The 21,830-nt window shown below is 36.7% G+C and overlaps 3 protein-coding genes across 3 annotated transcripts; 1 reads left to right on the top strand and 2 right to left on the bottom strand.

The window, feature by feature from the left end:
- Positions 1–1,331: 1,331 nt before the first annotated feature.
- Positions 1,332–13,125, bottom strand: LOC131776099 (radial spoke head protein 4 homolog A). The gene is given in 16 exon segments (XM_066163087.1): positions 1,332–1,718; positions 2,150–2,267; positions 2,995–3,136; positions 3,505–3,614; positions 4,224–4,365; positions 4,929–5,026; positions 5,617–5,736; positions 6,167–6,221; positions 7,868–7,955; positions 10,034–10,082; positions 10,085–10,199; positions 10,201–10,227; positions 10,707–10,766; positions 11,371–11,426; positions 12,208–12,269; positions 12,977–13,125. Coding segments are annotated over 16 exon segments (1,539 nt in total). The 5' UTR covers positions 13,045–13,125; the 3' UTR covers positions 1,332–1,489.
- A 30-nt stretch (positions 13,126–13,155) lies between these two features.
- LOC131776100 (uncharacterized) lies at positions 13,156–16,076 on the top strand. Its single transcript, XM_059092239.2, has one exon. The coding sequence runs from the start codon at positions 13,167–13,169 to the stop codon at positions 13,872–13,874; it is 708 nt and encodes a 235-aa protein (XP_058948222.1). The 5' UTR covers positions 13,156–13,166; the 3' UTR covers positions 13,875–16,076.
- Positions 16,077–16,186: 110 nt separating this feature from the next.
- On the bottom strand, positions 16,187–20,962 carry LOC136279599 (uncharacterized). Its single transcript, XM_066163538.1, has 3 exons — positions 20,953–20,962; positions 19,415–19,513; positions 16,187–18,607 (listed from the first exon to the last, which is right to left on the bottom strand). Exons 1-3 carry the CDS (start codon positions 20,960–20,962, stop codon positions 17,598–17,600), a joined length of 1,119 nt encoding a protein of 372 aa, XP_066019635.1. The 3' UTR covers positions 16,187–17,597.
- Positions 20,963–21,830: the final 868 nt, after the last annotated feature.

Here is a 21,830-nt window from a genome sequence, read left to right as displayed (position 1 = left end):
AAACTACGGGAAAGAACACTTTAATAAAAGTAATTTTAGTGCCTAACAAACGAGCCCTACGAACTTGACGATGATCCTACTTGATTACTACTGTTATAACATAGCTAGTAAATTTGTCTTATCAAATTCAATTGCGCGAGCGTGCTTCACATTCCTATTGTGCACACTCATGACGTAAGCAAACAAATCCCTCGAGAAAAAAAATTTTCCATCGGGTTGAAAATGTTATGAAACAATTGGTTCATACGTCAGCTGTGCGTTCATCGAGATATGAAGCACTTGGGAAGTTTGGAGAGCACTCAAGAAGCTAGAGTTGCTCTCGACTACGCCTCGAGCAACTCTTACGCATCTTTCGTGCTCTCCAAACTTCCCGCGTGCTTCATATCTCGATGAGCGCACGCTGACGTATGAACCAATTGTTAATTGACAGCGTGGTATGTATGTTTCACCTTAGGCCAACCTAAGTGCAGATTTTACATAGTCAGACCAATTGCATCGAACAGAGAAAGTCTTTCCCAACACGATCTTTAAGAACGCGAGAAATGGAGCTATCTAATTTTGTATCTCACCCTGCGTTAAAGAAACAACAACAACAACAAAAAACGTTTGGTTTATTCCTCGCTGTGAAACAAAGTTCTCGTTTGTTTCACAATGCATTAAAATTTCTCGCTTGAGCACTGGAATGATTTTGAAAAAAAAGATGAAAGAATCTTGACTAAAGTGTAAGGATCTTCAAGAGAGCATTGGCGGCAAAAAGCGTTTGGTTTATTCCTCCCTGTGAAATAAAGTTCTCGTTTGTTTCACAATGCATTAAAATTTCTCGTTTAAGCACTGGAATGATATTGAAAAAATTATGAAAGAATCTTGACTGAAGTGTAAGGATCTTAAAGAGAGCATTGGCGGCCATTCCTAACCTTCAATTTGTTCCCCACAAATCGATCACCAAAGCTATTTAACATCGTTTAGTTAGCGACAAACCTGATAATAGATGAGTAAGTGACAAGATAAAGTATTCCCGCTGCAAGGTCCTTAAATGGAGGATCATTGACCTAGACAAGTATGGTGGAAACAGGCTGAGTAAGCCTGTTAATATCACCAGCACTCCAACATAATCTCGTTTCTAATACACGAATCGTTTCGCCCAGAGTTTCAAGATCGTAATTTTCTTGATGCGTTTTTAGTTTCACCGTTCGCATGAGATACATAATTATCGATTTGAAAAAACCATAACCTAATCTTATATAACAGTCTAAAGCATATGCACCATATTCTACACGTTAGCTAATTTTTCCGAATGGAGCTAAAATTCACAAAAAAGGGCTACAAGTAAAAACAGGAAACAACCGTTTATTCTTCAAGGAGAGATCAAACTATATACATCATAAATCGTCAATTGTATTTTCAAAAATCTGGTAGGTTGGCAATTCTTGGTTAAAACCAAGTCTTGTCTAAAAGATAAATAGTAATCGTGATATTTGAGTAAAGTTTCTTAATCGTCGTCATCCTCGTCATCATCTACATCATCCATATCCTCTGCAGCCTCCATGGCCTCCTCCTGCGCCTTTTTCAGTGCTCTCTCCTCCTCTACTGTTGGGTCATCCACCTCTGTTACTTCCGGTACCACAGGGTACTCCTCCATGGCAGCAGGGGGTGGGGGCGGGGTGTAGTTGTCCGCATCAAATTTGTGTCCCCATCCAACATATAAATTTTCGAATTTCCTTTGGAAAAGACACAAAAAAAAAGAGAAAAAGAAAGTAAGCTCTTTTCCTCTCCATTGCCTTGGGTCTTAGAACACGCGTTTGTGGACATGCTGGATATCAGAGAATGCCTGTTTATTTGAGCTTTTTTCCGCAAGTAAATGGACATAGAAAAATGTAAGCGAGAGAATTTCCTTATTTAACATTTACTAAGGTGCAAGAGGTTACAAACTTTATAAGCTTATGTTCAAGTGTTAATAAATAGTAGTTCAGTAGAACTACAGAGAGTCGTCTGCATTTGACTTGAGAGGTGCGAAAGATTTTGTTGAATTCTGAGTTCGGTTTATAATACCAAGAAGCTGTATAGGAGAAGGTCAAACCATAGATAACTATTAGGAAGGGAGAGTTTACAGACCAACTGCATGTCATTTTTACTTTCGCGTGTTCCGTACCTGTCTTTGGCAAAAGCCACTGCACCAGGCCACCTGTTGGAGCGCATGATAGCGAGGCCATACTGAGGTAGTAACTCTGACGACATGTTAGGAGTCCACGCCGGCATCCCATTAACAGCTGTGACCGGTAGAAAAATTATAGACATACGCAATAGGCCTTGCAACGTGCCTACTGAGCCATACCATGTCATTCCCTGGGTCCGATAAGCTTTCCCTGGGTGTTGTTCGGTCCCAGGTATTGATCGGCTCAGCATGGTATCTCTTGTGTTCCGTGATAGCGAGGTCAGCGAGAGAGAGAAAATACAAAATCGCACGGCTTGGGAAGGGGAGGGAAGAGTATTTTTTAAAAATACCTAATTTAGAATCTACCACCCAAAAAGTCCAGAATTCGGGACGCCATGTGATGGATAAATCTCTATACGATGGATAGTACAGCACTTATCCTCTCTATGGCGATTTCTCTGTTGGATAGCGTTATCTGTTGGATAACGTTATCTGTTGGATAGCGTTATCCGCCCTTTGAACAACTGGTTCCTGCACCAGGTATCCATTATAAAGCTGTTCTAAAAGACCTCACATGGTGAACAATTACGTAACCTCAAATAAGTTCACAATTGTCAGTGGCATTTCCAAATCATTCATAAGGAACTTGTTCAATATACGTTAAGGACAGATGGTTGAAGTCCGTTTTGCACGCAATAGGTTACAGCGGTATATCAAGGGGTCGATTACAAGCGGGTTTGCTTTGGGGTGAATATTAACGACGAAACAAAGAAATAAATTTGATTTTCAAGGGGTAGAAATAATATTGTCACTTAATAACAATAACATAAATCATTACATACCATCATCCTCTGCAATGGAGGTCAATAACTGCGGCCCTGATTCTGGTTTTGGTTCCTCTATGTCTTCCTTTTCATCTTCCTCTTCTTCCTCTTCAAAATCATCTTCAGGTTTTTCAACAGGATTGTGCCAAACACAGCGACCCTAACGAAGAAAAAACGAGAAGGATTTCTTCAGTCATTAAAGGCCTGTTAGTTCTTAAGATCCGTAGGTAGTTTCAACAGTAAAGTCATTACGATACCAAAACACGGAGAAAATTACGCTGAATTAAGTCGAATTATTCGACTATTTTACGATGTAACTTCTGTACGCCATGAGTGTATGGTTCACTGTTTATTTTTTTATAAAAAGACTCAGCAAAATTACTTCGGAGCGTCAGTTTCTTTAAAAAAATTTATCGACGGTGCAATCTTCTCATTATGTGACAAAGAAGTGTTACATAATTTTGTGCACCTTTCAAATGCCATATTGATGTGAAAAAAGAATTCAAGTCAGTCAGTTACCCCACGCACCTGTGGTAATATATGCTGTACATGATGCACCCAGTTATGAAGTGATGGATCTGCAAGTTCTCTCACACTTATACCCTCAAAGTCAACATTCAACATGTAAGAGTCACGCACTGTGGAAAGGATGAGAGGAAAACGGGTTTTCTGTCAATTTTGACGCTAGTACAGAACTAAGTATGGTTATTTTCAGTTGATATCATTACTTAAACTGCAAGCTTATCGGTAGAAACAGGAGTTCTGGGTTCACATGCAAAATCATTCAGATTCAGAGGGCAAGTCTCTAAGAAACTGTGGAGCTGCGTCGGTAGGGGATTATAAAAGGTCATTATGGTTTTATCAATTGAGTTGATAATGTAAATTAGCGCGTTAGCCCTTCGTCAGAGTGAATGGCGCCAACAACGTCAGCTTTGAAACTCTTTACGGTGGCCAATTTACATTATCAACTCAGTTGATAAAAACATAATTACCTTGTCATTAAGATTCAGTTATGCACAAAAAAGAACTTAATAGAAAGTTTGATGCAAAGGCCAATATCAATTAATTTATCACCCAAGTCAATAAAATTTACTCTCAACCTCACTAAGTATATATTTTTAAAACAGTTCTGTTTGGGATCACCGTGCTTTGATTGCATATATACTTATTAATATACTTCGTGCAATGCGCAATGTAAGTAGGATATTACATAGCCCAGTAATGGCTTGCGGGTTGAAGACTGATACCTTCTCCTTCATCTTCCTCCTCCTCCTCTTCTTCAAACATGTAGTACCCTGCAGGGCTAACTTGTGTTCCAGCTGAAATGCGAGCAATCTGTGCTCTCAGATAATTCATTTCATTTCCTGGGAAAGGTGGATAACTCACAATCTGAAAAGGTAAAAAAAGAAATAAGATCGAAATGATAACTAAAGAATAAATTTTTGGTTCTTTATCAGATTCTCCCGTGAATTACCGTGATAGTTTTGTAGAAAAAGATATGCAGTTTATGGAACAACAGAGGTATATGGCTGGAGGAAAGCCAGGATGTACAGCCTTTAAATTTAAATTTTTAACCTTTTCCAAGCCCTGAACAACTAAAAAAAAAGGAAACTTTTCAAGATTGACATGTTAGTTCATGTGTCCAAAAAACGGACCAGAGTAAATCAAAGGTGAGACTTCCAGCTTAACTTTCCAGTTGAAAACAATCTACTTATGTCTCCTATTTGGCTTTTCTTTTACCCTATTAAGTTTTCATTGTAGGTATGATTTTTAGCTGAACAGTTTGGACAAGTTTACCAACACTCTTGACTTGATTTAGGCCTCCTTGAATTTTCTTGGCTCACATCCAAACACAGTAAAAGAGGTTCAACCGAAAACAATAAATAGGATCACTTTTTACAACTATTTGTTTTTTTCAGTAAATATGATAATAAAGATTGTTGTGATGTTACCGGAGCATCCAGTCTTCCTGTAAAGAATTTTTTAATACATCTTGCAGCTACTATTTGTGCAGGGGTCACAGCTGGAAGTTTTATCCAAGGTTTACCAGCTGAGAAATTAAACAAATTGGATCTATGAGACAGTGAATATGTTCCATGCACATAGCTATAGGACAATGTTGTCATATAAAAAATCACTAACAGAACAACACAATATCACAAAATTTACAGAATTTATCAGAAACAGGAATACAATTTGAACTTTATCACCATTGGGTATCCTGTTGTTGGTATCAACAGCTGACAACCTACACATATATGTGGTGGACTGATGACCAGGCAAAGTGTGCTGGACTCTGAATAAAAGTTTATTAGTTGTAGCTTGACCAGGTCATTGTGTTTACAACACATACGTAACCTCTAGCCTAACTACCCTATTCTTACAAGGAGTGAAAAAGCAGACTGTAAAGAAGACTGATAAAATTTTAAAGGTAACCCTGTCATGGACTGGCATTCCATCCAGTGGAGAAGCAAATGTCCTTGTCACTATGCAATACTAAAAGTGGAATATTGAGCTCTACCAGAATGGATCTTCTGACTCAGAAGTTGACCATACATGAGCTAAATTAGATGGTGATGACAGCTGTTAAAGTGACACAAGTTTGTCACCATTGAAGAAGTAAGGCAATAGAATACATACGATCAGTTGTAACAAAGAAAGTTCTCTTGTTAGTGCCAGTTCTGTTTTCCTCTTTAGGTATAACTGGGGGCGGTTTCCACTCTGGTTTGGGTGTATCATCTTCTTCACCACCTTCATCATCTATGGCATATAATTAAAAAATACAGTTAAAAACTAATTGGATCTGTATTAAAATGAACTGCATTTTATAACACTCAATCATTACAACAGAGATTGCAAGAGCCAGGCCAAAAATCAATCTAAGAAAACCTACTGGTCGGGTTTTTTAAAGAGTAAAAATGTGGAAAAACTTACCCTTAACTTTCTCTCACCTACCTATTCACATAGTTACCTTTTTCATGTCAACTTGTCATACTGATCGACTGTTTAATGAATATAGAGAGGGACTTTAGGGTTCACAGTATTGTTCAAGTTTTTTCAGGGTATTTTGGTCACTCTTATCTGAAATTGTGGTACTGCAGTATTCTAAAAACTACTGCTGATGCACAATGTGGTTTTTAATAGCATTTTGGAAGGTATTAAAAGCTTTGAGTCTTGCACCCACACATACCTTCTTCACCTTTATCCTCCTCCGTTGCCTGTTCATCTCCTTCACCCTCACCCTGCTACAAAGAAAAAAATATATCCATCTTTACTGGAATAAATGACTCATAAACATTTAACTCCCATAGCTGACCTGAACAGAATTTCTCCTTACAATATTGATACCATGTGACGCAGACAAATACTGAGAGGAAAGAAAAGTATCAATTATGGAATTTGTTGTTGATCCATTACCAAATTCTGGAACTTGCATCATAAAAATTGTATGGCAGAAAATAAGGAGACAGACAGTAAGGAGATTTACTAAAGAGATATGTGAGTGAAATGGTTAACCATTAAGTTTGGCCATGCTCAGAGAGGAAAAAAAGCAGGATCCATAACTTAATGAGAAAAACAAGGCTGGGTAAGATATTTTTTCATTAATTTTCTACATTGTCTTTGACAGGCTTGGAAGAAGACTAGCAGTATGCTGTGGAAATGTCATGATCCACACCCAAACACTGACCACAAACGATTACATTCTCCTTTGACATTTAAGCAATTTCTTAGTCACAAATGAACAGCTTCAATTAAGAGTACAAATCTACTTCCCAAAAGTAGAAAAAATTTTATGGGGTTTGCAAGCAGACATGGTTTTGTATGCTACTCAGGTTAAAGATTTGATGAATGGTAACCAAGAAGTTACAATTCATAGAACCCAATGTTGGTTGACCCTCTTGTCTAGTGCCTTCATCAGGGGGTGACCTCAACGCTGCTGCAACAGGTGGTCCCTTTTTATACACTTACTAATTAGCTATACACTTTTGTTTTCTTTTCTGACGAGATGTAATGAAGTAAGCTGCCATCCTCACAATTCAAAGAGTGTGGGTTGGAGTTGATATACCAAGCTTCCAAACAAAGGCACTTGTAGTAATGCCGATTAATAGTGATAATTTTAGACGCTATCTACCAAAAATGTATGGTTGGTTAGGCATGTGTGCTTCCGATAAAGCTGAATTAGCCTTTGTTCACAAAAGAAGACCGATTTTTGATGTTCCTTTCAAACATGTACCAAACTGACATGTGGTCTGTGTGATATACTCATTATCACATTCATTGCAAGGAATACAATGAATAGCATCAGTTCATTGTTTCCTTTGTTGTAATAGGAATCCCTTAGGTTTGGCAAAAAAATGCCCCAAAGTCAAAGATTTTTGAACAACTTTAACATTGAGCTTAAAAAATCCCCCTTTTTATTGGAGCACACATGCCTAACTATATACCATACAAGCTGGGTGGGATAAGTCTAAAATTATCACCACTAATCTGCATTACAACCAGTGCCTTTGTTTGGAAGGCCTGGCATATCAACTCTGCCCCATGCTGCTTTTAAAATCATGATGATGGTGGCTTACTTCTGATTGTTCACTCTGTTTGCCATCTGAACATTAATATATTAAATTTATTGGCAAATTGTTGGTGAAGTCAAAATTAAGCAAGTTTTTCAAATGATTTTAAAAGGAAAGAGAGGATCTAAAAAGTCATCCAATAACCAAAGTTACAACAATTGGTGATACCTAGTGAGACATACTGTGACCAAAACAATGGTGAATTTTTGGCTGGCTGTGAAGTAGAGTTACGACTACCAAAATTACCAATCCATCACCCAACACATTATAAGAAACTGGGAGATAAATCAAACTGTACTCGGCGGATTTTTAATTCTCACTTCGTCGTCTTCTTCATCATCCTCTTCTTATCATTTCCCTGTATTCGCCTATGCCACATAATACGTTGACTCAATACCAAGCACTTTAACGGGGGAATTGAAATGCATGTTAGTAATTGGACGTCACAGTTGAAGAATGTGACCTTGCCTTCTCTTTCCCCTTCACACAAACAGAGGCATATAAAGTGTACAAGTAAATAACATGTTCAAAATTTCTTTCACTACTCCCAACCTAACCTTAATGAGGGTCTCATATGCTTTGAATGTGAATCATGATTTTTTTTTAAAATGTGTGAATTGTGATTTCAGATAATATGATCTTTATCGGTTTCACATGAATTATATGGATTTCGCGGCTGTTTGAGATCCAGTGGAGGCACTTAATTGCCACTCAGATTAAAGACAAACCAGAAAACTTTTGAAAACCTGTTTGTGTTTTTGATGAAAACTGAAAACTAATGCTAAACCACATAAAATCCACAAAGCAAAAGGAACAGCAAAACCACAAAACCAAAGTCTTTTAGCGCAAAAAACTGAAAAACCAATATCAAATAGCCAAAAAAATCCCAATGCCCCCCTCCTTATTGAAGAATGATTTGTACCTCTCACTTGCCTTCATCCATGGCGGCACAACACAACTCCTTGACACAGTTTGAAAGTGACTACATGGAGTTCTGGGGCAAAAAAAACTTTCAAATGGGCCTGCCTTCTATTTGGGCTTGTTACGAGATATCTCTAATTTTCATTGAGAATATTTTAATTTTTTCACACCCCCCTTCTTTTGAACTCTCTATATTTTGTAATGATTGATTGTTGTATTTTTCAAAACCCTATTTTTTTTTCGAATTGTGTTCTGACCCCAAGGTTTTTGGCAAACAAAACCTTCCAGTGGGGCTTGAGCTCAATAATATTATTTAACATGATCTAATATGATCCATGATCCAATCCATGATCTGGTTTGTGATCCGATCTTAATCCAGTCCATGATTGTTCACATCACTCAGGTCATTTAAGATCATTCCTGTTTTAGTAACTATGCCCTCCTTAATGCATGGCATTCAGGGGCATCCAAAATGAGGCATGGAGACACTAATGTTGTTCCAAATAATTATATAGCTATCATATTAAATATTTCTATCAAATTAGTAAACCACTATGCATGCAAATGAAATGTGATGTTAGCCTTTTTATCAGAATTTGAAATCTGGCTTGTAAGCCATGTTGCCTCAAAAACCTTTCATTAGCTGGTGAAAATGGAGAAGTCTGGAGATATACTGATCTCAAAATGATTTGGGTAACCAATCAACTGCAGCATAACATAAATTCAAACTGAAAAGATCATGTGAAGTGGTCAGATTCACAGGGTCCAAGTGTGGAGGTTTCCTCTCCTCTATCCACCCCGTCTTGTGTTTTGACCACTTTCTGCTTTCAACAAAACCTTCGGACATTTTACATGTTATATTATATTAATGATTCTTTAACACATGCAAGCTTAATTTGACCTTTCCACCATTTTCTTCATATGATTCAATCAATTAAACACATTCTCAAAGACTCCAGAGCTACTTTAAAATATCATGAGCTGGTTCTGATCAGCAAATTTTTAATCTTGAGTGACAATTAACCAATTCAGTTCAAAAGGTCTGCTTTCTTCATTACCCATACCAGTCGCCAAATAGCTACATGTAAGCAATTTATAGCGGAGCTTGCAGAGCATAGCCCCATAATTATACAAAATAGTAGTAACCCATCAAGCTGAAAAATTTGGATGTACGACCATACAACCATACAACCGTATGACTGTACAAGGTGCTACTTTTAACATGCGTGGTCAACTGTACCATGGGCACGCAAAACACCATGGCTTTGTCCAGTAGTCCAGTGGTCAGGCACTGGGCTCCGACTTGGACGACCTGGGTTCTAGTCCTGGCGAGGGCAAGGTGTTGTGCCCTTGAGACGTGCTCCGCTTTTAGGCTTGGCTAAATCTTTATATTATGTTTTTACTTTGGTTCTTGACATTTATGCTGGGTGATTGCTTAGGGTTAAAATCTATGCAGGCCACACAAATTATACTAAAAGGACTTGGAGGTGCTTATGCTGTGGTTCAAAAACATTTAACTTAAATAAAAAAAAACAAATTACAGTGATTTTTAATTATCTTTCTTACCCCAAAAACGAACCATTTGTAATGGTTTAGTATCCAACAGCTGCTTTATGCGAGAAATACTCTAAACATTTCTTCACGGCTCAATCCTATTCCAGCTTGTTCAAAGTAAAAATTTAAATTCATGAGATCAGGGAGAGGGGTTCAATACATTTCTTCTGTCTCAGGTTTCACCACCTTCTCCATCACCATCTTTCTATTATACAAATGCAACAAAATACACCGTTAACAGACTTGTAACTTAGTTAAAAACAGACAATCCACCATCCTTGAGGGATCGTGCATTTGCATGAAAATACCAAATCAGTTGGCATAAGTTCTTGATACTTGACATTATTGAACATAAAAGCATTTCAAAGATGATTTGAAAAGGAAAGAGAGGGGTGAAACATCTAAAAATATGTAAATCTATTTTTTTTTTCCATAATTATCCTTAGAACACTGGAAACATTTTCTAAAACCTTTATTCAACATTCTTGGCAGGGGTATGCCCCCTGACCCTCTCAAGATTGAACACCTTTGAGTAGACATTTATCTGACCCCCTTTCACTAAGTCCTAGATCCCCCTTAACAATCACTCTTTAATGATATCAGTCAGTCTCACTAAGTTAACATTACCAGCTACAAGATCATTGTTACTCGAAATGTGATCCATATTATCATTGACAAGCTAACCTCAAACAGTTTCTGGTGTACTTCAGCAGTCTCTTTGCTTTCCTTGTCATCTTCTAGTTCCTGAAAATAATGGGAAAAATCAGTCTCATTTTATTTGATCGTTTAACTACAAGACTATAGCATAGTATCTAGTCTTCAGAATTTGCCCCTGACAGAAAATTTGTAAACATCCAGACTGATTTGACTCTAGACTCTGCAGATAGCAAAATAACAATTCATGCATTACAATCACTAGCTAAAATGCGGAATAAACAGGGAAGAAAGGATTATTAAGCAAAATAAATAGTGTTAAAGGAAACAAAATATTGCTGAGCTCTAAATTTCAACTACCAAACATGCAGAAATCTTAAAGAGAAAGAGAAATGGTAGTCCACAGAAATCATAAAAGTTGGATCAGTGATTATAATTTCTGAAAAAATATCCAGATTGGTTTCCACACACCAATTCACTCCTGTCCCTGAAACACACCACACTCTAGCTACAAGAAATCTCTTAACAATTTAGACTTAAAAATATATAAATAAAAAAGTTGAAATAACATCACCTTCTTAAAGCAAATAAAAGCTGTATTGAAACAATTGAAAATACTACAGTTTCCAAGATGGTAAGATACCCTTGTTTCCCCATAAGAAAATAGCAAGTTCTATTATAAGGCAAATCCTACCTCAGACTCCTCAGTCTTTCCTTTTTTTACATTTTTACTGATGTCTTCAAATACATCTAGAATGGTATCATTGCAATAAGGAGCACTCGAACAAGTAAGAACAAAATAGCTTAATAACATAACTTCTGATCACATTAGCACCTATGCCTGTCAAATCCCTTACCCTGCCTCATCTCCTAGTTAGAGGACTATTGAGAGAAAAACAGAATATTGAAATACAGTTGATTTGTTATAGCATTGAAAATTTTAAAACAATTAAATACAAAAACTCATTTTTTTCAACAGTTCCGAATTTTAATTCAAAACTTTTCCTCAATTTCAATACTATCACAACCTTTTGCCAAAAACTGACATTTTAAACAAAATAGGTATCCCTTTTTTCTTCTTAGTGAGGGTGTGTGATAGGAAAACCCCTCCTCCCCCTTTTCCTGGCCTAACCAACCTCCTCAAAAAAAATAATCTTTGACATTCTGGTATTCAGTAAATTTTCAATGAGCCCCTCCTCTCTAAGAAGCCTCCTTCTCCAGTTAGCAACCAAGTAAATGTTGGCTCTGTAAATTGATAACCCCCATGCCAGGACTAATCAGAGGGTTAACAAAATGTTTCCTTGCACCATGACAGTGACGTACTATAGACACACATTAGTTATACTAAAAAAATATATATATATTCCACTGTAAATTATATCTTACTCTGTAAACATACACTAAAACATATCTCAAGAAATGTAGATGTCTCCTGAGGAGAGTGATCAATTCAAGGCATTTTCACTAGGAGATAAGTGAAATAAGGCACAAGAAAAAAAGCTTAAAATAAAAAAATACCATGATTACTTACCAACACAGTGATTTGGCCTTTCCTCTAAAATTTTGCTTAACACATCACTTAAATGGTCATATCTGAACTCATACAAAAGAGAAAAATCAACGAATGGCTAAAAATAAGTACAATATTTCTTTCGAATGGGATGGGAATATATATAATGGCGTAATATGTGACTAACACAGTCTATATACCGTAAGATTTTACGCCACTAACTCAGTCGGTAGATTAATTATAATAAATTAATATATAATATTACTGGCGTAAAATTTACATTATATATATCAACGATTGGAAGAAATTATGCCGTTAGTTACTGGCGTAAAATCTTACATATATACATCACCGACTGGAGGAAATTATACTGTAAGATTTTACGCCGTTAGTTAACAGCTTAAAATCTTACATATATATATATACACCGACGCAGATAGTGGCGTAAAATCTTACAGTCTATGGACTGTGTTCGTCACATATTACGCCGTTATCTAACTACCGGAATGGGATATGAATTCAGTAAGCACATTTCACGTCTATAACCAGCCTATTTGCGAGAGTTCATTTGTCATTCTACAAATACAATATAATTATACCACAAATACAATGTATGGGATTGTGTGCCACCTATTAAAGGAGAAATTCTCGTCTTGTCGATTATGTGCGAGACTTTATTCTTCCCTACTTTTGAAGGCATCACCAGCTAGCGAACAAAAAAAGAAGCCCGAGAGTTTGTAAGCTTGTTTTCATGATCGCCATCACAGTTAAGGGGCTAGCAGATACTTACACATTTTTAGATGATGTTGAACTTGTTTTCAGAAGGAAGGCTTTAGCTTTTTTTATCTCCTCTTGCATCTTTCTAACCACCTCTTAGGTACCCTACAACATCAGCATTCCCTCGATTACTTTATCAGAAGTTGCCATGACAACCAGAACGGTCTAGATTCCAGTTTCTTGACAGTTCTCTCTGATCCATCATGGCAGCCGTTGGTAATCGAGAAGTGCTAGCTATAACAGGGGTATCCACAGGCTTAGGCCTTGCCATGGTGAAATGGTACATATCCAAAGGCCATTTGGTGTTAGGGTGTGCACGGTCAGCTCAAAAGATTAATCAGCTGAACGAAGAGTTTTGTAAAGGAGGCAAACCAAAACAGTTCTCTGTTGTTGACATTCTCAACGAGGCAGACGTGAAACGTTGGTCACAAGATGTTATTTCTAGCTTTGGAGCGCCGACTTTCCTCCTTAATAATGCATCTATAATCAACAGTAATGCGTGTTTGTGGCAGATTTCTGGAGAAGAGTTCAACAGTGTCATCGATGTCAACATTAAGGGCACCACGAATGTCATTCGCCATTTTGTGCCCGAAATGATAAAAGCGGGAAAGGGTGTGGTCGTTAATTTTAGTTCTGGCTGGGGTAGAAGTGTGGCGGCGCATAAAGCTCCATATTGTGCTTCCAAGTGGGCCATTGAGGGGCTTTCTAAAGCAATGGCGCTTGAGTTACCTATACCGCTGACATGTGTTCCGTTGAACCCAGGAGTCATCAACACACCTATGTTGGAGACAACCTTTGGAAAACAAGGTGCAGCAATGTATAGGAGTCCTGAAGAATGGGCCCGAGATGCCTGTCCATTCATTCTATCCATTGACCACTCTCAGAATGGAATGAGTCTTACAGCTCCATAGTATTTAGACAGAGATGAACAAGTTAGTCGATCAGCAATTCATTTGGTTCTTAGATTGGATTGACAGATTTGAACACAGAATGGACTTAGATTGCGAATGAGGTGTAAAAAATTTGTGGTTTTAAGAAATTAAGTGTAACGCGTATTAGTTTCTAACTTTAGCTTGGATCACGAACTCTTCATTCTAAATGTTCAGATTATAGCTTGTAAACAAAGTCTGGATCACTGTTTTTTTTTAAATTCTCTGCCTGTTTCTTCACAATTTAGCATTTACTGTTTAATTCTTTTGAATACTTGAAAACAAAAGCCTTTGAGTTGGTTGTTGAAATTATTAAAAATGTCTGATTAGATGAGTAGCACAATCACCATGCCCATAGGGGGTTGACTGCAAACTTTCAATGATTTCTTCTGTTTTACATTTTCATTGAAGCCAAATCTTTGTTTACAGGTAAAGTTGTTCTTATTGATTATAGTAAAAGCAAAAAATCAGAAAACCACATTACTGTCTTTGAGAAAATACCTGTGAAAGATGAAAAATCGAGCCAATTTTGGTTGTAACGCGTAACACAATCTCAGTGGTAAAATTTTTTAAATACATTTTTCACTGAAAAGAAAGTTCGTTTGAGCAAACAAATTACACCTAATGATAACACACAATAAACACTACATTTGAGCAAAACTTTGACATTTCAAGTTTATTAAAACGTATAGAAAAGATTCATCATTCTTAAGTATCCTTTGTGTAACGCTGGGTTTCAGAATTTGGAAGTATACCAAGTTGTTGTCCGCAGAATGACTGAACTGGAATCCTGTGGGAACAAAAACACATTAACCAAATGCTCATACTTGGTGTTCTAAAATAGCGAAAAATCAGTCTAAAGGATTGACTATAAACGGAGAAATATCAGTGTAAAACAGTCGCTACGGTTTTGAAAAACCTGACTACGCAATAATATTTTTCATCAACTTACCTGCTCCTTCGCTACTATACTTCAAACACGGCAAAGTCGGGTTTCGAAATCGATTACACTTCAATGCTCATAAGTTTCTCTTGTCATTTCCAAGTTTTCGGGTCCATATCTTTAGAAACGGCCAAAATATTCACTTTTGACCAAGTCGCTACGCTTTTTACCATGTTGACGCCATATTGAGAACGGAGTCTCGCCACAAATGCCACCAAAAGCGCTATGAAATCTGCTGTTTGCTCCGCCATTTTCGCCATTTTCATCTCCGTGTCGAAATAGCTTGGTAACCTTTCCTATTTTGGTTTCTGTATAGGAAATCGTATGAACGCGAGTGCATTTCGTGATTTATGGGCACGAGTGATGTTTTGAAAGTTCTCAAAATTGCACGAGCCGTAGGCGAGTGCTATTTGAGAACTTTCAAAACATCACGAGTGACCATAAATCACGAAATGCACGAGCAGGTTCATACGATTTTTTATTTATTATATTCTCGACAAAATTACTCCATCGCGCTACCCCGGTGTTTCCATGGCAACTTCTCCGTATTGCACTCTATAACCTCTATTGCACTCTATAACCTATTTATGCATTCATCATTGACCAATCAGAAACGCGATATTTTGTTGAGTATATAATAAGCGACGTTATCAAGGGTCGGGGGTCTTCAAGCTCATTAATTTTTCTGAGATTTAGCCATCTGTAAATATTGCTTCAAGTGCGCTTGACAAAAGGTATGGTTAACGAAAATGAAGAAAAGCTTGCGAGGATCAAAGAGTGGAGGAGGAAAAAGCAGGAAAAGAATAGGCTAAGGAATCTAAAATATAATGAAAAGAATCGCAAAAAGAGAGCTGAAGTTCCAAGAGAAAAATGGTGATGTGATCTTCAAGTTGTAAAAAGAGGCAAAAAGTCAGTTTTTAGAGTGCCAGTTGATCTCACTAGGGCGATACTAGCCTCTATGTAATACAAAATGTTATTATTTCTACTTTTTACTGTGTCAGTGAACTCGAAATTGATTATTTGTGAAAAAGACCACACCCACAAGGGATTATGGGTAAATACAAATTTGAATCAAATGTGACAAAAATAAAATAGTTTGAAATAAATCAGTTGTAATAGTAAATGTGAATTTAAAACAGACCTAAAGAAGAGATTTTGTCCCAAACTAGCAATTTTCACATTTTCCATACACGTTACAGAAGTGAGTATGGTGATTGTGCTACTCATCTTATTATTAAACTAGTAGTAATCAAAGATTAATAAGTGCGTTAGAAGTTCAATGAATTTAGCTAAAATCATACAAAAACAGAGGAGGAAATTAGTTGAGAGATTAAATGAGAAAGACGAAGTATTTAAAGAGCAACATGAACAATAGCAACTTTAATAGTGAAACCCAAATATGTAACCAAAGATGTTTATCTACTTAGTTACAATGAAGTTTAGATACTGATTGTGGGAGACTAACTTTTGTAACAGTAACATGAATGATAGTAACTTGAATAGTTACAAGGGATTGGTTAGTTGCAAGGGAAAATGTAACAAAACATGTTAGTCTACTCAGTATCTTGAAAAACTGAAAATGATAGAGTAGATTTTATAACAACAACATGAGGCTATGATGAAGTTCAAAATGCTATGAAAATTAAATTTTTCCATGTCTAAACGTTTCGTGTCTGTGTGTCATAGCATTGTTTAACAATTTTTCTTAACTTAACAGTAACCTGGATGATACTAACTCGATTAGTCACAAGGTAAAATGCAATAATTAAAACATGTCAATCTACTTATTTACAATGTAGTTCAGATACTAAATGAGTGAGACTAATTTTTGTAACGGTAACATGAATAATAGTAAATTGAATAGTTTCAAGAAAGTTATGAAGTTGGTAATGCTATGAAACTTTTTGCAATGTTTAAAAGTTCTGGTGTTTGCATGTCATACCATAGTTTAACAAAAAAATTTTAATAGTAACATGAATAGTAACTTGAATAGTTGCATGGGATTGGTTAGTTGCAAGAGAAAATGTAAAAAAACATGTCAATCTACTCAGTATCTTGAAAAACTGAAAGAGATAGACTAAATTTTATAACAACAACTGGAACATGAAGCTGTGATGAAGTTCAAAATGCTATGAAACTTAGATTTTTTTCCATGTCTAAATATTTCGTGTTTGTGTGTCATAGCATTGTTTAACTATTTTTCTTATCTTAACAGTAACCAGGGCCGGGTTGTTCAAAGCGCGATTAAGCAAACCCAGGGTTAGTGTCAATTTTTATTCCAGTTAAATTAATAACCAAAAGAGATTTTCTTAAGGATTCTTGCTCTTTAGTTTTATTTTTCGATTTGACTTCATGTGCAGCTTATAATTAGCTTTTGAAATCTTTTTAAACAAAAGAGATTAAATCTTTGATTAAGCTTTAATCGTGGGTTAGCAGTAATCGTCTTTTGAACAACTGGGCCCTGGATGATACTAACTCGATTAGTCACAAGGTAAAATGCAATAATTAAAACATGAGAATCTACTCATTTACAATGTAGTTTAGATACTAAATGAGCGAGACTAATTTTTCTAACAGTAACATGAATAATAGTAAATGGAATAGTTTCAAGAAAGTTTAATATGAGATTCAAAAATTAAGTGCTATAAAACTTTTTGTGATATCTAAAAGTTTTAGTGTTTGTATCTCATAGCATGAATTATTAGTAACTTAAATAGTTACTAGAGATTGGTTTGTTACAAAGGAAAATGCAACAAAACATGTTAAATGGCAATTTTTTCAATGTCCACAAGTTTTCGCGTTTGCGTGTCAAAGCATACTTTAACTGTGTCTAGGTTTAAGACAGCCTCTGTGATTTCCTCCTCTGTTGTTTCATTTGCAATTAAGTAACAAATTGAAAACAACTTTGGCACTGCTTCTTGATAAACCTGTAGCTGAAGCTTCTGCAGTGGTTGTTTGGAGTTTTGGATATGGATCTTGAGTGTCCACTTTACACTGCAGCTGGTTGCCTTTTGTGTTACTTTGCAGTTATCGCAGACTGCAATTTTTCCCTTGATTGTAACTTTTTTTGAACATGAACAACAACAGTTGTATTTGGTGACACTGCTTATTCCTAGTATTTCTCCAATGGTTTCTGTTGTTGTTGAGATGTCACTGACTTCAGGTAATGTTTGTTTGAAGGGTTCAGCGTCCTTGATGGTGTATAAATTATCTTGTTTTGGTGTGTTCAAGTATCTTTGATTCTGAGATACTTTCATTCTCAAGTTGTTGAAGAAATAGGTGGACTGTGGTGTGACGCTGTCAACATGCTCACCCCAGAAAATAACTTTTATGTAACCAGATGGATCAACTATATAGCCTTCCTGTTTTTTGACAGGAGAATCTTGGATGACTATAGTTTTGGTCGCACTTAGATGTGATATCTTTCCTTTTATTGACACTAGCTGTTGTGGTGCTACTTTTGACAAGGATGCAATTGATGTGACATCATCTTGTGCTTTGTATGGAAAATCAGCTGTTGTTGAAGTGATGGTTGTGTTCCTGTTTATTACTACATCACTTCGTCCATACTTATTGCTGATGTTAAAATTTGAAATTTTAACCGGTGATCTTTGTGCGGCCATTGCATCAAGAGTTTCCTTCTTTTCAGTTGCAAAGCATACACTGCCAATGAAATCTTTCTCTGTCTGAAGGTGGCAGTTAAAGTAGCTTGTTGGTCCAGATTTTTTTACTGGTGAGACATTATGCACAAAGCAAGTTATGTCTTGTTTTTCTGTAGGAGGAGGTAAAAAGATATTTAGATTAATGTAATAAATTTGGCATGGATGGGATTATGATCATTGGTATACCAGAATTTCCAGGTGTTGTAATTTCTACATAAATTAGTGATAAAAGAACTGTCTGGAAGATGTTGTCTTACAAAAGACTTGATTCTATTCCTAGACTTCGTATTACTTAGTGCCTTTAGAATTATTTTAACAGGAACGCGAGATGGTTCCCTGTCCCTTTTCCTCTGACAATTCACTCTTTTCTTACGAACTTCAACATTTTCAGAAATAGTTACACTATGATTTTCAATTTTCTCAGAAGAATAACTTGTCAAAGCCTTATCATGATCTTGTGAACTACAATCACCACTTATCAGCCCGGTAACCATTTGACTTTTGTCACTTTTCATTTGGCGCAATGGCCATCGAGCAGAATGACTCGGTTTATTTGCTTTGTGACCACAACGGGTCATTTGGCGCAATGGCCACCGAGTACAATGACTCGGTTTGTTTGGTTTGTATTTGTGACCGCTATGGGTCAAAGCACAATGGCTTGGTAGATTTGCTTTGAGACAACTTTGTGTCAGAGTTATCGGTTGATTTGCTTTGTTGTTCGGCAAATTCGAGGACATCAATTCAAAGCAGGAGAGCAGCGAAGGTCTTCGGTTTGTTGTAGTTCGGACAACGCCGACATCGGGCTTTCTACATGCTCTTGGAGTACTAAAAAGTTTCCTGGTAAGGCTTTGACAAGTTGAAGCGATGAACTTTTTAAGAAACATCGCATGAAGTTTGAGAAAAATAAATGAACTTACCGAATAATCCAAAGATATCCACGGAGGCGACACGGACGCACGAGCAGCTTGCACTCGCACGAGGTATAGTTGCGTGCGCACTCGCACGAGGTATAGTTGCTTGCGCATAAAAATAGTTGTGTGCGCATGTCCACCAGGCGAGCCCGCAATTTCTTTGGCCGGCTATTGGGCTTAAAATTCGTGCGCGCGCTTAATAATTATTCAAAATGGCGCAGATTTTGAACATCGCCCGTCCAAGTAACCAAAAATCTCGAATCTTCACGCCTGGCATGCACAGGTATCCCATCGACCACAGGATCCCCAAAGATTACGAAGCGTTCTCCTAACGTCGAACGCAATTAATGTTTGGGGGACCAAATATATCCTAGACTAAAATGTGCTTCTTATCAGCTTTTTCAATTTTAGAGCTTCAGTTTCTATTTCTTACTAATGCCTAAGAGATGTCAAAACTGCTTAAAAATACCTCAAGAATAAGAGACAAACAGGAAAACACTTATTTGGGGTTCAATAATAATTTTTTGGCAGTTATTGTTCAAAATTTTTGCTTGCCAAGTTGGGAAGTAGCTCATGGGTGGATATGATAAGTATGTCCCTATGTGAAGAATACAAATTGACAGTTGACTTCCATACAGAGTTTTTCTTATTTTGGAAGGAGTAGGACTTTTATAACATTTTATTTTGCAAGAATTTTGCAGTTTGAGGAAAATCAAAACCTATAAGTTAACCTTATGAGATATTTACTTTCCAATCTTTTTACCTTTCTGTATCGCACCTCAATATTCCCCTCTCATCTTCAGTGGCAGAAGAATTTAGATCTTACAAGTTACACAAGTGAGTGCTAACTGCCTGTACTCTTAAGCCATAACTGCTAGAAATTTGCAGACTGCTGAGTCATGCTGACTGGCATACCATAGACATTCCATCAGGTAACACAATTATTAAGTAATACTACTAAAATAGTTCTTATGTAAGCTTTTGGAATGTTCCAGAATACTTTGTGAATATATGTATAAAGACTCGCGTATGTAACTGTGGTAGCGTTTGTTGTCGGAGTGACAACTGTTTTGAAAGCTATACTGAGAGACAGTTACTGCGAAAGATTAATTTAAGTTTATTAATGATAAGTATTGTACTGCTTTAAGGATTCGCTCCTTGTTAAGAACATTACTTGCTGTTCAATAAAGTAGTTGAGTTTGTGGAATTGTTGCGTTTTTCTGTCGCTAATATTATACCGTAACAGCGGCTATTATAGGGGCCAATGACCACACAAGCTTGGCTGGACTAACAAACAGGAACAGAACCCCAAATATTTTTCTCAAATAATTTTAAAATTGTCTTAAAAAAGTGCTTGACATGGACTTCACAAATTGCTCATGTGCACTTCAGTAGTCATGTCTGAAAAAACCTTGCTCCTCACCTCACTTCTTCTCGTGTGTGTGTTAAATGATAGTGAATAAAGGAAAAGTAGCACGTAAGATGATATTTAAAGAAACAGAAATGATAACTGACTGGTGAAGTCATACATACCTCTCACTTGCCTTCTCCCATGTTGGCACCACACAACACTCCTTAACACAATATGATATAATAACATAAAGGGAAAAATTCAAGTTATCCCAAGCTCGTTTCGTGAGTAGTGACTGAAATTTGTCCTATGACTCGAACTTTCCTCCTGATATGTTATGTAACCTTCATCTGATTTATCATGGCGTCTGTGGGTAAACAAGAAGTAATCGCCAAAACAGGGGTATCCACAGGCTTAGCCCTTGCCATGGTGAAATGGTACATATCCAAAGACCATATAGTGTTCGGATGTGCACGCTCACCACATAAGATAAATCAGCTGAATGACGAGTTTTGTAAAGGAAGCGCACCAAAGCATATCTCTGCTGTGGACATTCTTAACGAGGCTGACGTTAAACATTGGTCACAAGATGTCTAGCTTTGGAGCGCCGACGTTTCTCCTCAACAATTCTTCTGTTATCAACAACAAGACTTGCTTTTGGCAGATTTCTGGTGAAGAGTTAAACAGTGTAATATATTTTTTTATTTATCATTATTTTTTATTTATTCCTTCAATTCCTAGCTGATACATAGTTATGTAAATATAACGTGATATAACATAGAATCAGATAAAGATTTACAAAGGAAAAAATGCGTAGAACAGAAATTGCAACCCTTAAATTGAATTACATTGTATATTGAGGGAGAGGAGAGAGCCACATCTAGATAAACTAATATTGTGCCCCTTAAAGTTATGTATAACAAAGGACAGCAAAAAACGCTGCCATCATGCTCGCTGACCGCTCAATAATAATATAGTGTAATAGATGTAATAGATAATATATTATAAAATAATTCAAATAGTACGCGGGCTCTGATTGGCCATAAAACCATTTTACATGAACGTATGTAA

Source organism: Pocillopora verrucosa, chromosome 3 (assembly GCF_036669915.1).
Source record: "Pocillopora verrucosa isolate sample1 chromosome 3, ASM3666991v2, whole genome shotgun sequence".
NCBI classification, from domain to species: domain Eukaryota; kingdom Metazoa; phylum Cnidaria; class Anthozoa; order Scleractinia; family Pocilloporidae; genus Pocillopora; species Pocillopora verrucosa.
Note: the sequence above shows the minus strand (reverse complement) of the source record. Positions and strands in the feature narration are given on the sequence as shown.

Bases quoted from the DNA above. Each gene is read 5' to 3' on its own strand.
- LOC131776100 (XM_059092239.2), top strand. From the start codon at position 13,167: ATGGCAGCCGTTGGTAATCGAGAAGTGCTAGCTATAACAGGGGTATCC.
- LOC136279599 (XM_066163538.1), bottom strand. The intron at 18,608-19,414 runs GTAAGTTCATTT...CTCCTCCTACAG, and splicing joins GGATATCTTTGGATTATTCG to AAAAACAAGACATAACTTGC.